Source organism: Ostrea edulis, chromosome 4, assembly GCF_947568905.1.
Source record: "Ostrea edulis chromosome 4, xbOstEdul1.1, whole genome shotgun sequence".
NCBI classification, from domain to species: domain Eukaryota; kingdom Metazoa; phylum Mollusca; class Bivalvia; order Ostreida; family Ostreidae; genus Ostrea; species Ostrea edulis.
The window spans coordinates 74,336,039-74,355,963 of NC_079167.1; the positions used below are offsets into that span (position 1 = coordinate 74,336,039).

Here is a 19,925-nt window from a genome sequence, read left to right on the forward strand (position 1 = left end):
GGGCAGGTCACTGTCAACACAGAGAGGAACGAAGAATCAACCAGGTCACTGTCAACACGGAGAGGAACGAAGAACCAGCCAGGGAGCGGGCAGGTCACTGTCAACACGGAGAGGAACGAAGAACCAGCCAGGGAGCGGGCAGGTCACTGTCAACACGGAGAGGAACGAAGAACCAGCCAGGGAGCGGGCAGGTCACTGTCAACACAGAGAGGAACGAAGAATCAACCAGGTCACTGTCAACACGGAGAGGAACGAAGAACCAGCCAGGGAGCGGGCAGGTCACTGTCAACACGGAGAGGAACGAAGAACCAGCCAGGGAGCGGGCAGGTCACTGTCAACACGGAGAGGAACGAAGAACCAGCCAGGGAGCGGGCAGGTCACTGTCAACACGGAGAGGAACGAAGAATCAACCAGGTCACTGTCAACACGGAGAGGAACGAAGAACCAGCCAGGGAGCGGACACAGAGAGGGACGAAGAACCAGCCAAGTAGCAGGCAGGGTACTGCCGACATCGATAGGGACGAAGAATCAGCCAAGAAACGGGCTGGGAAGGCACAATAACTCACATGTGTTATGAGACCATTGTCTTAATGCGAGGATAAATACAAAAATTACAATATGACAACTACTTCTAATTTTGTATTTACACCCACACAGTAAAAAAAAAAAAAAAAAAAACCACCTTGCATTATGACACCACCTTCCAGAGTACACAGCACTTTAACACTCATGCTAATGCCCGATTGTCTTACCAGTTGTTGGCTTCGCAAAAGCAAAGAACACTTGCTTTATATAAATAATGAAAAACTTATACGGTACCAATTTTGATACACCAGATGCGCATTTCGACAAATAATGTCTCTTCAGTGATGCTCAAGCCGAAATTTTGGAAATCCGAAATAACAATGAACTTGTAAGAACTAAAAGGAAAAACAGAGTGCCAAAGACTGGAGCCAAATTCGTCTGAGGATACGAGCTATGAATGAGGGAGATAATCCTTAATTTTATATAAATAACAATTTCATGACGTACGCAATTACGAGATCACAGTGTAAGAATATAAATCGATGCCATGAGCATTATATGTTGAAAGTTGTGCCAGTGCCTTTCATTTTTGAAAATATATAAAGGTATGAATTGCGACGCTTCACGGCAACATCCTTTATGAAGCGCGAGCGAAGTTGAAATTCACATTCCATCATTCTTTTTGTTGGAATTCCTAGCCGTTAATTAATATTTGTCAAGATTCGTACGAGCATTGTTGACATCTGCAACGCATTCATGAAGACATGGTTATCATTACAATATATAGTGATATCAAGGGCAAAAGCATTGGGAATGTAAATATATGTAAAGTGTATAAGTACGGAGGCCAATCACATTTATTACATAAATTTGAGTATTTTATTTGTTTTACGAGTAAATCAAAATGTAGAACTTTACAAATATTATAAAATTAAAAAATATAATAAAATATAACAAAATAAACGTTGACGTCTACAAAACTCTGGTATATCCGCATTGTCTATAGCACGGAATCATCATGACAGGCAAAGTTTCATAGAACATGGGCATGTGATCTACTTCATATCCAGTCTCCTTGGTTGAGGAAAAAATACCATAGTTTGAGATTAACATGTCACGTGATCTAATGAAGCTCCCGTCTCCTTCGGAATCTCCAGCATCGATTTCTAGACTCCTCCTCATCTGAAAAAAATGAAACATGGTATAGCAACCTTGCTGGAGCAATTAGAATCAATGAATACATGTAAACCATTAAAGGGTATAATGCTTCATTACTTACCGGCTGCATTTTGGTCATTCATTGCAAAGAGTGCTGCAAGAAAAGATGCAACATTTTATTTCCATGGTAACATTATGATGATTCTGAACAAACAAATTTCGGGCTAAAATCTTACCCATCAATGCTATAACAGACATGTCTGGTTCTTCCTTAAACCAACTCTTTACGAAATCTGCCGTCTACAAATGAAAACAAGCTATCATTTTCTTTAACCTCTGTCATAGAAACCTCATATAAAATAGTAATTCCCTCTCTTTGTATTTATCTATCCATATCATCGTCTCGTCCTGAACAATAATCTTACATACACGCCTGAAGAGGAAGGTACATACGCTGACTTGTAGTTGTGTGGCAATCCACCTGGAAAACACCTTTGTCAGGAATCCACAGAGGCGGGAAGATTTTCCGCGGAACTTAATCTTCACGCTTTTCACCTGACACACCACGTGACCGTGGTGAATGAACCTCATGATGGTGTCGTGATCAGCAGTGTGTTGGTCCCCATGAGAGGAGTTGACTGGGGAAGCCCTGGCGTGCCGAGGGTTGTGTTGTCGGTGTTGGTGATGTCCTGTGGGTGAGAGGAAAAACGGAGTAGCATTAAAGGTGATGGGGATTAAAAGCTTTGATTAAACAAAATTAATTAGTTTATCTAACCATTGTAAACGATTTCAAAAGTATTTAATGATACGCAAGACAACAATTTTTGTTTCATGTATTTCAAGAACTGTAAAATTTCCAAATTCACTGCAATTAAATCTTCCTGAAATGTGTCTCATCCTCTGTAACCTAGATTGAGACATCTTCCCACTTTGGCACTGAATATTCTGTTCTGGACTGCCGGGGAAATTACATGTAGATTTAGTAGATGTGTAACATTATAAACAGTTTAAAAGTGTTCAAAGTTTTCTAACTGCTTACGATCAACCTTGGCACTTACGCGGTTGGAGGCTGATTACCAATGAAAGACCAGAAACGATGACGTCAAAATCCCCGTCACCGGATAATCTACAAGAACGAAGTACGAGGATTTGGAAGCCAATCGAAATTTAACTGCAAACATCTATAATTAATAATAGTAATTCTTATGATACTTACAAACTACCGTAAGTGAAACGATATTTTCCCGTCATGCTAAGTCCTCCTCGTTTTGCGGAGATTTTGTCTTGTATCAAAGCAGCTGATGGAAGATGAAGGTTAGTAGTGCGCATCCTGGCGGGGAAAATAGATGAAAAGGGGGATAATTCAGTGTGGAATATGACATAACAGTGTATATTTAGATTGAATGTAATAATAACAAGATATGATTGTAAAGTCTTCCAAACGAAGTACTTGGCTGTAGGCCCCTATAGAGGTAGGCGTTTCTGAATACTGCTGTCCCTCCCCCCCCCACATTCCTAACTCCCTTGCATAAAATTCATGTCAATGAGAGACAAAATAAAGCATAGAAAATGCCTATCAATCTTTGAAGAGTGTGTTTTATTTAAATTTTTATATTTATAATGTACCACTTTAATGGAAGTGGTGCAAAAAGAAGACAAAGACGGACTCATTTTCCCGTAATGAAACCACTTGATTCGTTCATGGTTAAAGATTTTAGAGGGTAAGGTGGATAAACTTGTACAGGAAGCATATAGGATAAATAAAATTCAAAGTAAATAGTGCGAATTTTTATCATCAAGGTCAAGGACGATACTATATTGTAGGTCACGACATCCTTTTATCATTTCTGAAGTTTCCATGTCTCTATCGGTCTCGTAAAAATATTTATAAACTATATCTAAGTACTAAACAAGAAATGTTTGTAAAACATCTATGTCTCCATGGTGCAACATTAAAAAGGGTTATACACATGTATCATTTAAATGATAGTAGTGCCAAATCATTTCAAAATATTGTGCAAACGATATCTTCCTATGTCCAGGGTGGATTGACCATGTGACCTAAAACTCAATAGGGGTCACCTACTCCTTGTGCTGTAGCAGTGTACCAAGTTTGGTGTCAATCAAGCAAATTATTCTTTGAATATAGGAAACAATCTATTACTATGTCCAGTTTAACCTTGACCTTTAATCAGGTGACTTAAAAATCAATAGGGGTCATTTACTCCTTAAGATGTACCAGTGTACCAAGTATGATGCCTGTCAAGCAAAGGATTCTCAAGATATTGAGCAGACAGTATATTCCTATGTCCAGTTTGACCTTTGACCATGTGACCTAAAAATCAATAGGGGTTCTCTTCTACTCGTAACCAACCCACTTATGAAACATCACTACGATGAAGTGAATGGTTCTCAAGAGATTGAGCACACAAAATCTGGTCTACCGACCAACAGACTTGTGCGGAGCAATATGCCCCTCTTCTTTGAAGGGGCATACATATCATATCGTTGACCCATTCGTTATATAGGCAATACACCCTTTGACCTTCACGACGTTCCATATATGGTGTAATGATTACGCGGACAGTTGGTACTAAAAAAAACTGGATCGAACTAGTTTGCAACTGTCGAGGGTGAAAACAATGCCAATTTTAAAAGAAATATAAGAGAAAAGTAAATGACGAAGCAGTACGTTTTCGTAATTGGAATCAGAAACCCTATTTTTAAATAACCAAGAATTTTTTTGTTGATATTCCTTTTGTAATTCTATCTGAAGCCACCTTTTGAATCTGTGAATCTGTGACCACTGGAATTCCAACATGCAAAAAAGTCTAAGCCCCCCCCCCCCCCGGTAATATAGACAACTGGAGTGGAACAATGCCACACAGGAATGGAAGTTCAACGTACAGTGGAACATTATATCGACTTCTGAGGGTCAACGGACAGAGTGAAGTTCTATACACGGGCAATTAGGATTACAGACTATCGAATTGCAAACCAATCATAGGTCATTACAGACCCAAACTGTGATCCAACCTAAACCCTGGAATATCACCAAATAAGGCAATGACAGCAACAACAAAGTACTCGGTGCTTTCCCGTGCTACACGTTCTTCGGCTGGGTCGGCGAGAAGTGTGGGAAGAGCGCTACTTTGATTGCTGTAGTTAAAATATTGAGCAATAGGTGTTGGACCCACTATAATTTGGTTAAGAACTAAAGTGACCTTCATATCATTTAAGGTTCTGTAGCGGTCAGACGGACTCGATCGCCGGGGGCCAGTTAGCTCACTTGGTAGAGCACCTGACTAGAGATTCATGGGGGCCCGGGCTCATATTCAGGTCTGGTCTGTTGCACTCTCTTCTCCTATTACATTTGGCGCCGTTGACCACCCCTTGCTGGTGAAAGTCCTGCCGTGTGTCTTCGAGGGTGAAGGCATTTAAGGAGAGACGAATGTAGCGGTCAGACGGGTTCGATCGCCAGTGGCCAGTTAGCTCAGTTGGTAGAGCATCTGACTAGAGATTCGAATCACGATTTGGTCCGTTTTCGCCCAGTTACAGTTCCTTTGGTGTCGATATAGTTGCTCATTTCATTGTCATTGACTGGAAATGGTTTATAGCAGGTGCCAGGAAATAGTCATTTACGTATGGACGAGAAAGCACTACCACAAATGGGTTAAGGTATTCTACCCCTAATCAACTCCCAAAATATTTTCTTATCAAAGAATAAAATCAAGCAAAATTCTGATAAAAAAAAAAAAAAAAAAAAAAAAAAAAAAAAAGACTTGTAAATTTTCTATTCTCAAAAGTTAAAATATATGACCCCTTCCTATACACATGTAAATCTATACAAATGTTCCCCACTGTTTTGGAATTTATTGAGAAACCATGGGAATAAATTACATTCCGTGCAGTAAACTATTCTTTTTTATATTTTACTTATAAAAACAAATTTAGTTCTTTTTTTTTTTTTAAAAAAGTTTGTAACAAGTATCGTTAAGAACAGTGGCATAGAATTAAATCCTCTCTTTATCATAGAAGTTAGTCGAGATCTTTCTTTAAAAGGGTCGGAAACTTCCATCAAAAGTTTTCATTACTAGCATATCTGTATATACCATTACGTATACCGTTACTTGCATGCATATTGGAAGAAGGAAGAGGGGGTGAAAAAGTATTAGCGAGAGTCTGTTTCCTCTAGAGAAGGAAAGTGCCGTTCAATTAGTCTTGGTCCATTGGGAAATTGTTTTGAAATTGGGACATTCTTCAGCAACGACTTTCATCTTCCTTTCATTCAATAGCTCCACAGAATCGAAGGGAGGTTGACAATGCAAGAAGAACGACAATGGAAATCACATGTTAGTTGTGAGTGTGTGTATAGAAGCCTGTGTTAGTTGTGACTGTGTGTATAGAAGCCTGTGTTAGTTGTGAATGTCTGTGTTAGTTGTGAATGTGTGTATAGAAGCCTGTGTTAGTTGTGACTGTGTGTATAGAAGTCTGTGTTAGTTGTGAATGTGTATATAGAAGTCTGTGTTAGTTGTGACTGTGTGTATAGAAGCCTGTGTTAGTTGTGAATGTGTGTATAGAAGTCTGTGTTAGTTGTGAGTGTGTGTATAGAAGCCTGTGTTAGTTGTGAGTGTATAGAAGCCTGTGTTAGTTGTGAGTGTATAGAAGCCTGTGTTAGTTGTGACTGTGTGTATAGAAGCCTGTGTTAGTTGTGACTGTGTGTATAGAAGCCTGTGTTAGTTGTGAGTGTGTGTATAGAAGCCTGTGTTAGTTGTGAATGTCTGTGTTAGTTGTGAATGTGTATATAGAAGCCTGTGTTAGTTGTGACTGTGTGTATAGAAGTCTGTGTTAGTTGTGAATGTGTGTATAGAAGCATGTGTTAGTTGTGAGTGTGTGTATAGAAGCCTGTGTTAGTTGTGAATGTGTATATAGAAGCCTGTGTTAGTTGTGAATGTCTGTGTTAGTTGTGAATGTGTATATAGAAGCCTGTGTTAGTTGTGAGTGTGTGTATAGAAGCCTGTGTTAGTTGTGACTGTGTGTATAGAAGCCTGTGTTAGTTGTGAATGTCTGTGTTAGTTGTGAATGTGTATATAGAAGTCTGTGTTAGTTGTGAATGTATAGAAGCCTGTGTTAGTTGTGAATGTGTATATAGAAGCCTGTGCTAGTTGTGAATGTCTGTGTTAGTTGTGAGTGTGTGTATAGAAGCCTGTGTTAGTTGTGAGTGTATAGAAGCCTGTGTTAGTTGTGACTGTGTGTATAGAAGTCTGTGTTAGTTGTGACTGTGTATATAGAAGCCTGTGTTAGTTGTGAATGTCTGTGTTAGTTGTGACTGTGTGTATAGAAGCCTGTGTTAGTTGTGAGTGTATAGAAGCCTGTGTTAGTTGTGAGTGTATAGAAGCCTGTGTTAGTTGTGACTGTGTGTATAGAAGTCTGTGTTAGTTGTGACTGTGTGTATAGAAGCCTGTGTTAGTTGTGAATGTCTGTGTTAGTTGTGAGTGTGTGTATAGAAGCCTGTGTTAGTTGTGACTGTGTGTATAGAAGCCTGTGTTAGTTGTGACTGTGTGTATAGAAGCCTGTGTTAGTTGTGACTGTGTGTATAGAAGCCTGTGTTAGTTGTGAATGTGTATATAGAAGCCTGTGTTAGTTGTGAATGTCTGTGTTAGTTGTGACTGTGTGTATAGAAGCCTGTGTTAGTTGTGACTGTGTGTATAGAAGCCTGTGTTAGTTGTGACTGTGTGTATAGAAGCCTGTGTTAGTTGTGACTGTGTGTATAGAAGTCTGTGTTAGTTGTGAGTGTGTGTATAGAAGTCTGTGTTAGTTGTGAGTGTATAGAAGCCTGTGTTAGTTGTGAATGTGTGTATAGAAGCCTGTGTTAGTTGTGACTGTGTGTATAGAAGCCTGTGTTAGTTGTGAGTGTGTGTATAGAAGCTTGTGTTAGTTGTGACTGTGTGTATAGAAGTCTGTGTTAGTTGTGAGTGTGTGTATAGAAGTCTGTGTTAGTTGTGAGTGTATAGAAGCCTGTGTTAGTTGTGAGTGTATAGAAGCCTGTGTTAGTTGTGACTGTGTGTATAGAAGCCTGTGTTAGTTGTGACTGTGAGTATAGAAGTCTGTGTTAGTTGTGACTGTGTGTATAGAAGCCTGTGTTAGTTGTGAATGTGTGTATAGAAGCCTGTGTTAGTTGTGAGTGTATAGAAGCCTGTGTTAGTTGTGAATGTGTGTATAGAAGCCTGTGTTAGTTGTGACTGTGTGTATAGAAGCCTGTGTTAGTTGTGACTGTGTGTATAGAAGCTTGTGTTAGTTGTGACTGTGTGTATAGAAGCCTGTGTTAGTTGTGAGTGTGTGTATAGAAGCCTGTGTTAGTTGTGAATGTCTGTGTTAGTTGTGAATGTCTGTGTTAGTTGTGAATGTCTGTGTTAGTTGTGACTGTGTGTATAGAAGCCTGTGTTAGTTGTGACTGTGTGTATAGAAGCCTGTGTTAGTTGTGACTGTGTGTATAGAAGTCTGTGTTAGTTGTGAATGTGTATATAGAAGCCTGTGTTAGTTGTGAATGTCTGTGTTAGTTGTGAATGTGTGTATAGAAGCCTGTGTTAGTTGTGAATGTGTATATAGAAGCCTGTGTTAGTTGTGAGTGTGTGTATAGAAGCCTGTGTTAGTTGTGAGTGTGTGTATAGAAGCCTGTGTTAGTTGTGAATGTGTGTATAGAAGCCTGTGTTAGTTGTGAATGTGTGTATAGAAGCCTGTGTTAGTTGTGACTGTGTGTATAGAAGCCTGTGTTAGTTGTGACTGTGTGTATAGAAGCCTGTGTTAGTTGTGACTGTGTGTATAGAAGTCTGTGTTAGTTGTGAGTGTGTGTATAGAAGTCTGTGTTAGTTGTGAGTGTATAGAAGCCTGTGTTAGTTGTGAGTGTATAGAAGCCTGTGTTAGTTGTGACTGTGTGTATAGAAGCCTGTGTTAGTTGTGAGTGTATAGAAGCCTGTGTTAGTTGTGACTGTGTGTATAGAAGTCTGTGTTAGTTGTGACTGTGTATATAGAAGCCTGTGTTAGTTGTGAATGTCTGTGTTAGTTGTGACTGTGTGTATAGAAGCCTGTGTTAGTTGTGAGTGTATAGAAGCCTGTGTTAGTTGTGACTGTGTGTATAGAAGCCTGTGTTAGTTGTGAATGTCTGTGTTAGTTGTGAATGTCTGTGTTAGTTGTGACTGTGTGTATAGAAGTCTGTGTTAGTTGTGACTGTGTGTATAGAAGCCTGTGTTAGTTGTGAATGTGTGTATAGAAGCTTGTGTTAGTTGTGACTGTGTGTATAGAAGCCTGTGTTAGTTGTGAGTGTGTGTATAGAAGCCTGTGTTAGTTGTGAATGTCTGTGTTAGTTGTGAATGTCTGTGTTAGTTGTGAATGTCTGTGTTAGTTGTGACTGTGTGTATAGAAGCCTGTGTTAGTTGTGACTGTGTGTATAGAAGCCTGTGTTAGTTGTGACTGTGTGTATAGAAGCCTGTGTTAGTTGTGACTGTGTGTATAGAAGTCTGTGTTAGTTGTGAATGTCTGTGTTAGTTGTGAGTGTGTGTATAGAAGCCTGTGTTAGTTGTGACTGTGTGTATAGAAGCCTGTGTTAGTTGTGAGTGTGTGTATAGAAGCCTGTGTTAGTTGTGAATGTGTGTATAGAAGCCTGTGTTAGTTGTGACTGTGTGTATAGAAGCCTGTGTTAGTTGTGACTGTGTGTATAGAAGCCTGTGTTAGTTGTGACTGTGTGTATAGAAGCCTGTGTTAGTTGTGACTGTGTGTATAGAAGTCTGTGTTAGTTGTGAGTGTGTGTATAGAAGTCTGTGTTAGTTGTGAGTGTATAGAAGCCTGTGTTAGTTGTGAGTGTATAGAAGCCTGTGTTAGTTGTGACTGTGTGTATAGAAGCCTGTGTTAGTTGTGAGTGTATAGAAGCCTGTGTTAGTTGTGACTGTGTGTATAGAAGTCTGTGTTAGTTGTGACTGTGTGTATAGAAGCCTGTGTTAGTTGTGACTGTGTGTATAGAAGCCTGTGTTAGTTGTGAGTGTGTGTATAGAAGTCTGTGTTAGTTGTGAATGTGTATATAGAAGCCTGTGTTAGTTGTGAATGTCTGTGTTAGTTGTGAATGTCTGTGTTAGTTGTGAATGTCTGTGTTAGTTGTGACTGTGTGTATAGAAGCCTGTGTTAGTTGTGAGTGTGTGTATAGAAGCCTGTGTTAGTTGTGACTGTGTGTATAGAAGTCTGTGTTAGTTGTGAATGTGTATATAGAAGCCTGTGTTAGTTGTGAATGTCTGTGTTAGTTGTGAATGTGTGTATAGAAGCCTGTGTTAGTTGTGAATGTGTATATAGAAGCCTGTGTTAGTTGTGAGTGTGTGTATAGAAGCCTGTGTTAGTTGTGAGTGTGTGTATAGAAGCCTGTGTTAGTTGTGAATGTGTGTATAGAAGCCTGTGTTAGTTGTGACTGTGTGTATAGAAGCCTGTGTTAGTTGTGAATGTCTGTGTTAGTTGTGAATGTGTATATAGAAGCCTGTGTTAGTTGTGAGTGTGTGTATAGAAGCCTGTGTTAGTTGTGAGTGTGTGTATAGAAGCCTGTGTTAGTTGTGAATGAGTGTATAGAAGCCTGTGTTAGTTGTGACTGTGTGTATAGAAGCCTGTGTTAGTTGTGACTGTGTGTATAGAAGCCTGTGTTAGTTGTGACTGTGTGTATAGAAGTCTGTGTTAGTTGTGAGTGTGTGTATAGAAGTCTGTGTTAGTTGTGAGTGTATAGAAGCCTGTGTTAGTTGTGAGTGTATAGAAGCCTGTGTTACTTGTGACTGTGTGTATAGAAGCCTGTGTTAGTTGTGAGTGTATAGAAGCCTGTGTTAGTTGTGACTGTGTGTATAGAAGTCTGTGTTAGTTGTGACTGTGTGTATAGAAGCCTGTGTTAGTTGTGAGTGTATAGAAGCCTGTGTTAGTTGTGAATGTGTGTATAGAAGCCTGTGTTAGTTGTGACTGTGTGTATAGAAGCTTGTGTTAGTTGTGACTGTGTGTATAGAAGCCTGTGTTAGTTGTGAGTGTGTGTATAGAAGCCTGTGTTAGTTGTGAATGTCTGTGTTAGTTGTGAATGTCTGTGTTAGTTGTGAATGTCTGTGTTAGTTGTGACTGTGTGTATAGAAGCCTGTGTTAGTTGTGACTGTGTGTATAGAAGCCTGTGTTAGTTGTGACTGTGTGTATAGAAGCCTGTGTTAGTTGTGACTGTGTGTATAGAAGTCTGTGTTAGTTGTGAGTGTGTGTATAGAAGTCTGTGTTAGTTGTGAGTGTATAGAAGCCTGTGTTAGTTGTGACTGTGGGTATAGAAGTCTGTGTTAGTTGTGACTGTGTGTATAGAAGCCTGTGTTAGTTGTGAGTGTATAGAAGCCTGTGTTAGTTGTGACTGTGTGTATAGAAGTCTGTGTTAGTTGTGACTGTGTATATAGAAGCCTGTGTTAGTTGTGAATGTCTGTGTTAGTTGTGACTGTGTGTATAGAAGCCTGTGTTAGTTGTGAGTGTATAGAAGCCTGTGTTAGTTGTGACTGTGTGTATAGAAGCCTGTGTTAGTTGTGAATGTCTGTGTTAGTTGTGAATGTCTGTGTTAGTTGTGAATGTCTGTGTTAGTTGTGACTGTGTGTATAGAAGCCTGTGTTAGTTGTGACTGTGTGTATAGAAGCCTGTGTTAGTTGTGAATGTCTGTGTTAGTTGTGAATGTGTATATAGAAGCCTGTGTTAGTTGTGAGTGTGTGTATAGAAGCCTGTGTTAGTTGTGACTGTGTGTATAGAAGTCTGTGTTAGTTGTGACTGTGTGTATAGAAGTCTGTGTTAGTTGTGAATGTCTGTGTTAGTTGTGAATGTGTGTATAGAAGCCTGTGTTAGTTGTGAGTGTATAGAAGCCTGTGTTAGTTGTGACTGTGTGTATAGAAGCCTGTGTTAGTTGTGACTGTGTGTATAGAAGTCTGTGTTAGTTGTGAATGTCTGTGTTAGTTGTGAATGTGTATATAGAAGCCTGTGTTAGTTGTGAATGTGTATATAGAAGCCTGTGTTAGTTGTGAATGTCTGTGTTAGTTGTGAGTGTCTGTGTTAGTTGTGAATGTCTGTGTTAGTTGTGAGTGTGTGTATAGAAGCCTGTGTTAGTTGTGAATGTGTATATAGAAGCCTGTGTTAGTTGTGAATGTCTGTGTTAGTTGTGAGTGTGTGTATAGAAGCCTGTGTTAGTTGTGAATGTGTGTATAGAAGTCTGTGTTAGTTGTGAATGTCTGTGTTAGTTGTGAATGTCTGTGTTAGTTGTGAATGTCTGTGTTAGTTGTGAGTGTGTGTATAGAAGCCTGTGTTAGTTGTGAATGTGTATATAGAAGCCTGTGTTAGTTGTGAATGTCTGTGTTAGTTGTGAGTGTGTGTATAGAAGCCTGTGTTAGTTGTGAATGTGTGTATAGAAGTCTGTGTTAGTTGTGACTGTGTGTATAGAAGTCTGTGTTAGTTGTGACTGTGTGTATAGAAGCCTGTGTTAGTTGTGAATGTCTGTGTTAGTTGTGACTGTGTGTATAGAAGCCTGTGTTAGTTGTGAGTGTATAGAAGCCTGTGTTAGTTGTGACTGTGTGTATAGAAGCCTGTGTTAGTTGTGAATGTCTGTGTTAGTTGTGAATGTCTGTGTTAGTTGTGACTGTGTGTATAGAAGCCTGTGTTAGTTGTGAATGTGTATATAGAAGCCTGTGTTAGTTGTGAGTGTGTGTATAGAAGCCTGTGTTAGTTGTGACTGTGTGTATAGAAGCCTGTGTTAGTTGTGACTGTGTGTATAGAAGCTTGTGTTAGTTGTGAGTGTGTGTATAGAAGTCTGTGTTAGTTGTGAATGTCTGTGTTAGTTGTGAGTGTGTGTATAGAAGCCTGTGTTAGTTGTGACTGTGTGTATAGAAGCTTGTGTTAGTTGTGAGTGTGTGTATAGAAGCCTGTGTTAGTTGTGACTGTGTGTATAGAAGCCTGTGTTAGTTGTGAATGTCTGTGTTAGTTGTGACTGTGTGTATAGAAGCCTGTGTTAGTTGTGAATGTGTGTATAGAAGTCTGTGTTAGTTGTGAATGTCTGTGTTAGTTGTGAATGTCTGTGTTAGTTGTGAATGTCTGTGTTAGTTGTGAGTGTGTGTATAGAAGCCTGTGTTAGTTGTGAATGTGTATATAGAAGCCTGTGTTAGTTGTGAATGTCTGTGTTAGTTGTGAATGTGTGTATAGAAGTCTGTGTTAGTTGTGAATGTGTGTATAGAAGTCTGTGTTAGTTGTGACTGTGTGTATAGAAGTCTGTGTTAGTTGTGACTGTGTGTATAGAAGCCTGTGTTAGTTGTGAATGTGTGTATAGAAGTCTGTGTTAGTTGTGACTGTGTGTATAGAAGTCTGTGTTAGTTGTGACTGTGTGTATAGAAGCCTGTGTTAGTTGTGAATGTCTGTGTTAGTTGTGAATGTGTATATAGAAGCCTGTGTTAGTTGTGACTGTGTGTATAGAAGCCTGTGTTAGTTGTGAATGTGTATATAGAAGCCTGTGTTAGTTGTGACTGTGTGTATAGAAGCCTGTGTTAGTTGTGAGTGTATAGAAGCCTGTGTTAGTTGTGACTGTGTGTATAGAAGCCTGTGTTAGTTATGAATGTCTGTGTTAGTTGTGAATGTCTGTGTTAGTTGTGACTGTGTGTATAGAAGCCTGTGTTAGTTGTGAATGTGTATATAGAAGCCTGTGTTAGTTGTGAATGTCTGTGTTAGTTGTGAATGTCTGTGTTAGTTGTGACTGTGTGTATAGAAGCCTGTGTTAGTTGTGAGTGTGTGTATAGAAGCCTGTGTTAGTTGTGACTGTGTGTATAGAAGCCTGTGTTAGTTGTGACTGTGTGTATAGAAGCCTGTGTTAGTTGTGAATGTGTGTATAGAAGTCTGTGTTAGTTGTGAGTGTGTGTATAGAAGCCTGTGTTAGTTGTGACTGTGTGTATAGAAGTCTGTGTTAGTTGTGAGTGTGTGTATAGAAGTCTGTGTTAGTTGTGAATGTGTGTATAGAAGCCTGTGTTAGTTGTGAGTGTGTGTATAGAAGCCTGTGTTAGTTGTGAGTGTATAGAAGCCTGTGTTAGTTGTGAGTGTATAGAAGCCTGTGTTAGTTGTGACTGTGTGTATAGAAGCCTGTGTTAGTTGTGAATGTGTATATAGAAGCCTGTGTTAGTTGTGAATGTGTATATAGAAGCCTGTGTTAGTTGTGAATGTGTGTATAGAAGCCTGTGTTAGTTGTGAATGTCTGTGTTAGTTGTGACTGTGTGTATAGAAGTCTGTGTTAGTTGTGACTGTGTGTATAGAAGCCTGTGTTAGTTGTGAATGTGTGTATAGAAGCCTGTGTTAGTTGTGAATGTTTGTATAGAAGCCTGGACAGGCGATGAATGGTTGTGTTTGTCGTGTTAATTTCATAACAATATTTGTATATTGCTGCCATCTGCAGAAATGCTGTTTTCCGAAGGTGCTAGGGTTACAAGTACTATAGATTCAATTCCCAGAATGAATTTCTCAAACATTTCGTATACTGCAAATACCCTTTGATTTATTGCGTGATGATTTAAAATGTGAAGAAATCACCATTCTATGTCAATTCGCGGGAGGATAAATATTTCGAAAATACATTTATCATATTTGCGAAAGATTTTAATCCAAATGATCTCTGATTTCATTAGGTGGGCTTCTCGCGAATTAACGCGAATATTAAGCACTCGCGTAACATTAAGAATCTACTTAAAATATTTGTAAATCTAAATCATATTCTTGATCACAAACATTTTTGTTACGAGTTGAGTTTATGCGTGCAAAATGTTAAGTAGCATTAAAATAAGAGTGCAGTGATTAATTACCCTGTAAGCTCAAACTGCACACCAGATGTCTCTCCGATCTGGTCAGGAATGTCCCTCTGGAGCAAACGCTCCACCACTGTCCTCACATTCAGTACGTCTGCACCAAAAGGTAACGTGCAAATAAATCATGGGAGAATTTAATAACGAAGAAAAAATAGACACAAGAGAGATTTTTTTGTGCTTTTACAAAGCGTGACTCACCAGTCATCCTGTCTGAGTTGTCCTCTGGTCCAAGACATTCCTCAAGACTAATTCTAAAAACCTCTTGAGAAACAAATGCGTAATTAGAAATCCGATCAATTAAATCAATCAGGATGAACTTGTTTTGGTCGTTTTTGTTATCATCATTGATCTACCTATTTCAACAACCCAGGATATCTTCCGACACCAAGAGAGGGTTCTATTGATCAAAGTTTCACGTCAGAGAAACAATATATATCCGAAGGACTGACCTCATCTATCCTCCACTTAGCAGGACCAAGCCATTAAAAGACGTTGGAGCAGTTGATTTAAGAATCGGGGGGAGTGAAATATGTTTCAATGGGATTCTCCGATCTTCCCTTAGAATATTCATAGCTCCTGCGCTTTTCTGAGATTCTTGATTTTTAAAAAAAGTTGGCGGATGAATACAAACCTTTTTTCACGTCATGGCTGTATTTTCACTATATGTTGTTGATTTATACCTATTTGAAGAAAAAATAGTACCATGTGTATTGTTGACTACCACTTGTTATGTGTAAATACGTATACGTTTTCCTCTGGAGTACAATATATAATTTAGAATGCTTCAATGACCGAATGAGGTGTGCAGAATAATTACAATAATTATTAGTAAAAACTCAAAGTAACTAATTAATCAGTAAGTTAACTTGCCATAAAAAATATGATGCACGTAGTGTTGAGCACGGTTATCGGATATCCTATAAACAGTGTAATTAAATCAGAAATTATCCGTGAGTATAAATATTTTATATCAGATTCCTGTGCAGACCAGAGGCGATTTCCTCGTCCGGGCTAATACCCGTTCTCTTGGATACTCAACGACAGGAAATCACAACCCATTAGCATTCTAAAAGCTAGCGTACCGAGTTGTTTAAATATTCCCTATTTCATGTTTCTTGCATGTCTAAGCCAGATCGATAGGGTGTTTTCATTGCGGAAAAATAAAGTTGTCCCACTGGGCCTCATCAAGCAATATTTAAGTGAGCCCAACGAAATATCTGCACTAAATTCAACGTAATCACCAAACTCGATTACATAGCATCGGAGGAGGAAGAAAACGATGGTGGATAAAATAGCACCTGTTCTGATTGATGTATCCCTTTTATGGAAACCGAAAACAGCGGATATCGATTATGGCTGTTTTAGCCATGGTACAGTACATAAAGTTCATTAGAGACACAATATAAAGAAGTTCCCGGAAAACGCTTCCAGATCTGTAAATTAGATGCTGATTAGATGTCTTCCGAGGAGGGGTCCGAGACCTCAAGTATTGGAGAGTAATGCCCAGAAACCTGGACATTGATATACCAGTCCACGTGTACACGTGCAATGACCTAACACACATGCGTATATACTTGTACTTTACACTATATTAGTTCTATACATACATACATACATACATACCATGTAGATGATTAATTATGCAGAATAACAGCTAATCCTTACAAAATTCGCACTTTGAGTTTGAAAACGAAAGTTGATCTTTTATCTACACATCCACACCCTCTAAAACTTAACAGACAGACGAACTAATCTAAACTGACAATTGATACGTCTTGTGCCTAACCGTACATACCTGCTGACAACTATCGGGGGTAGTCCTTGTTGTAGGGCACGTGCTTAGATTGACATAGCGCGTCAAAGTACACACGTATAATCAGACATGATTTAATCATGAGTAAAAAATCGATTATCCTGCTGTACCTCTCCAGAATCCAGTTCAGAATAGCGAGAGAGAGAGAGGGCCAATATTTACACTGAGTACAATACCACTAATGACAGTGGCCGGTCGGGTCACTTTCATTAATAGACAGGTCTCTCTAATTAAAAATCAATGTTAATCAACGCTCTACTCGATATAAAAACTTTTTCGTGCTTTCGTACAGTATCATATCAGACATGGGCGTTATTCGTAATATAATTTGTACTAGTCTGGTCCCCGTCACTCCTTGATCACTCGTTTTGGGGGCGGGGACCAGACTAAATTTGTATATGTATCAATAGAGGAAGACCGGGAGAAGAACACGTAACGTTACAATAGAGACGGAAATGGCGAGTCGCTGGACATGAGTGGAATATATACTAAACAGTTTCATGTACCATACTGAGTTTAATACTTCTACTGAATGCCTAGCTGTCCCAATATTTTTTTCAGAGAGCTATAGTTCTGCAGCTACTGAATGCCATGACAAGAGAGAGGACACTGCGCTGCAAGCGTCAAATTTGGCCGCTACTTCTTGGTGACCATCAAAACTAATTACTATGTAAAGCAAACCTTTTAGAAACCTTCATACTTTTATATGGAAGATTATGTTTTCTAGAGAACACCTCTGGTGTGTCCAGGGGTCCGTGTTTGCCCAACTCTCTATTTTGTATTGCCTATAGGAGTTATGAGATTAATCACTGTTCGTTATCTTCACCTTTCATTGATCACTGTTCGTTATCTTCACCTTTCATTGATCACCTTTCGTTATCTTCACCTTTCATATGTTACTGTGATTTATGTTTGCTAGAGACCTTGATAATTTTATAGGGAAACCTGTTTTCGCTACAAATATTATAAGATGTTATTTTATAAACCTATGGGTGAAAGAAAAGGAGCTGCAAAACAATGACAAACTAAGCACTTATGCTACTTTCAAAAACAACTTTGGAAGAGAACACTAACTCTCTATTGTTGATAACTTCAATCAGAGAAAGAGTATAACTAAACTCCGCATTTCTGCACATCAATTAACAGGGAAGGTATACAGGAATTCCCCCCTGAGTTAAGAGTATGCTTTCAATATGAGATGCAGGAGGTTGAAGACGAACATCATTTCGTGTTTGTTTGTTTGTTCAAAATATAACGATGAGAAGTTACAATTCATAGAAACCATCTCAAGAATCAACTCAAATTTCTCTGTTATGAAGCTTCTGAGAAACTAATATGGATTTTAAATAATGAAAGTTAAGAAGTTTTATGTTTGATTGGAAAATTTATTTGTGAAAACAGTAAATGAACCAATGTATAAACATATGTATTTTCATGTGTATACAGGTTTTTGGAAGTCTTTTTGCTGTTAAATGCAAAAGAACATTTAAATGTATGAATTCAATATGTACATGCATTAACATATAAAGTACAATCATATTTCACCATGAACACTAGAGACAATGCTGCCTGGTTATGATTATATAATAAGCAATATTGTTGACTTTCTATAGAAATACACGTACAACCAACCAACATCTATATCTGTCATCATTCCTTACTTTGTTTTTTTTTTTAGTTACCACTGTTGATTTACTCTGCATTTGATCTCTGGTATGTGTTATTAGGGCCAACTCGACGGAGGTTGAGATCGTCCAGCGTGTGCTGTTTTATATAATAGAGAACAAGAAAAGATGGCGAGAGAGGAAGTGACCCTGTAGTACTCCGAGCAAGAAAAGATGGGGAGAGAAGAAGCGACCTTGTAGTACTCCGAGCAAGAAAAGATGGGGAGAAAGGAAACCACCCTGTAGTACTCCGAGCAAGAAAAGATGGGGAGAGAGGAAGGCATCCTGTAGTACTCCAATTTAGACAACCATTATTGTTATCTTCACCATGTTCTCATAATGATTCCCTGTCCTATTTTTCAAATGCCTCAAAATCAAGGAAATAGGGAGCGACACTTCAGGGATAGTTCAATAATGATTCTCAGTGTTGTTGTTTCATCTGTATATATTATCTTTGGAAGTAGCTTTTTATACTTTAAGGAGCCCATCCATTATCAATTTTATTACACCGGTCGCAGTACGCTGGTGGACACGGCGCTTGTTTCGTAACCTGAAGATCATGTGTTCGCTTCTAGATACCATCTCCGTGTCTAACGTATCAAAGACCATCCCTTCGCCAAACGCTCAGCAATTAGAAGCGAAATTCAAAGTCAGGGGTCTTTGGGAGATGCCCTTTAAAATAGAGGTCCCGAGTCACAGTAGGCGTTAGCACGAAAAATGACACACACTAATACGGCCTTGTGCGCCATGCATAGGTCAAAATTCGTGTCATTTCACTGCATGGTGATGTTTCCACATTAGTGTTAAAAAAATTCCCAAATGGGACATGCAATATCAAAGAAACAAACAAATTACAATGGTGCCTTATATACCTTACCTGGAACAAGTTTAATTTCACGATTAATCTGGCATAGAAATATATCTTTGTGTTTTTTGTTGTTGCTTATTGGTTTTTTATTCTTCCCTTCCATAAACTTTTACGTCACCAATTGTAGGTGAACATATTTAGACTTTATCACTCTGGGCCGTAGCAGTGAGGGCTCTTTAATGTGCCGACGCCAGTCGCGACACGGGGCAACCGTTTTTAAGGTCATATCCTAAAGACCCGCTATTCCTCTCCTTACTTAACGTAGTACGCACAGCTTCAGTGTGTGGAACATTATCCTTCGTAGACTAGATAGATTAAGGTCTCTTTCTGTCGTTAACCACATACATGCCTAAGCATCAAATATAATTTCTTTTGCAATTTTGGCGGGTTTCCCTTTCAGTCATTGATTGAGTACTATAGTAATCCAATTTTCAATGAGTTCCGGAATATTCCACCGGCTGGTTTCTAGAAGTTTACCACCAGCCAGTTTCTGATATCCTTATTGAGAGCCTGAACTACTGAGCCTTGGTATATTGTAACTGTTTTTGTGGATTTTCAGGTGTTGGTGCTTCCAGCTCTAAGAAAATTCAGTGAACCTTGGGGCTACTGTTTTTCCGTCAGTTTTCCTTAGTTACTGGTTACTCATGATCAACTACAGGTTCCGTGGGGATCCGAGTTAGAATAGGTCCGCAGCATTCCTTGCTTGTCGTATTAGGCGACTAAATGGGGCGGTCCTTTGGATGAGACCGCTAAGACCGAGGCAAACGTGTCACAGCATTTGTGGCACGATAAAGATCCCTCCCTGCTGAAAGACCGTAAGCATCGCGCATAGGCCTAAATTTTGCAGCCCTTCACCGGCAATGGTGACGCCTCCATATGAGTGAAAAATTCTCGAGCGGGACGTTAAACAATCTACAACCAACCAACTACCGAATATTACTAAAACAAGATATGACTTGTCACATGGCAAAATTACCCAAGACAGTTGCCATTAACCCGAATACTGTATCTAATTATGACACTCAGTGACAGTT

The 19,925-nt window shown here is 39.1% G+C and overlaps 1 protein-coding gene across 7 annotated transcripts; it reads right to left on the reverse strand.

Annotated features, from left to right (window-relative positions):
- Positions 1-1,381: 1,381 nt before the first annotated feature.
- Positions 1,382-16,751, reverse strand: LOC125670836 (uncharacterized). 7 transcript variants are annotated; one of them, XM_048906234.2, is made up of 10 exons: positions 16,342-16,715; positions 15,178-15,226; positions 14,745-14,807; positions 14,544-14,640; positions 2,900-3,013; positions 2,742-2,809; positions 2,137-2,372; positions 1,920-1,983; positions 1,805-1,837; positions 1,382-1,707 (listed from the first exon to the last, which is right to left on the reverse strand). In XM_048906234.2, exons 3-10 carry the CDS (start codon positions 14,749-14,751, stop codon positions 1,649-1,651), a joined length of 678 nt encoding a protein of 225 aa, XP_048762191.1. In that variant the 5' UTR covers positions 14,752-14,807; positions 15,178-15,226; positions 16,342-16,715; the 3' UTR covers positions 1,382-1,648. The 7 variants fall into 7 exon arrangements, with proteins under 7 accessions (XP_048762191.1, XP_048762190.1, XP_056019745.1 ...); XM_048906233.2 differs by having other exon boundaries at positions 16,170-16,349; XM_056163770.1 differs by lacking the exon at positions 16,342-16,715 and adding an exon at positions 15,417-16,103.
- Positions 16,752-19,925: the final 3,174 nt, after the last annotated feature.

Bases quoted from the DNA above. Each gene is read 5' to 3' on its own strand.
- LOC125670836 (XM_048906237.2), bottom strand. The intron at 3,014-14,543 runs GTAATTAATCAC...TTTCCCCGCCAG, and splicing joins GTGCAGTTTGAGCTTACAGG to GATGCGCACTACTAACCTTC. The intron at 1,838-1,919 runs GTAAGATTTTAG...CTTTTCTTGCAG, and splicing joins GTCTGTTATAGCATTGATGG to CACTCTTTGCAATGAATGAC.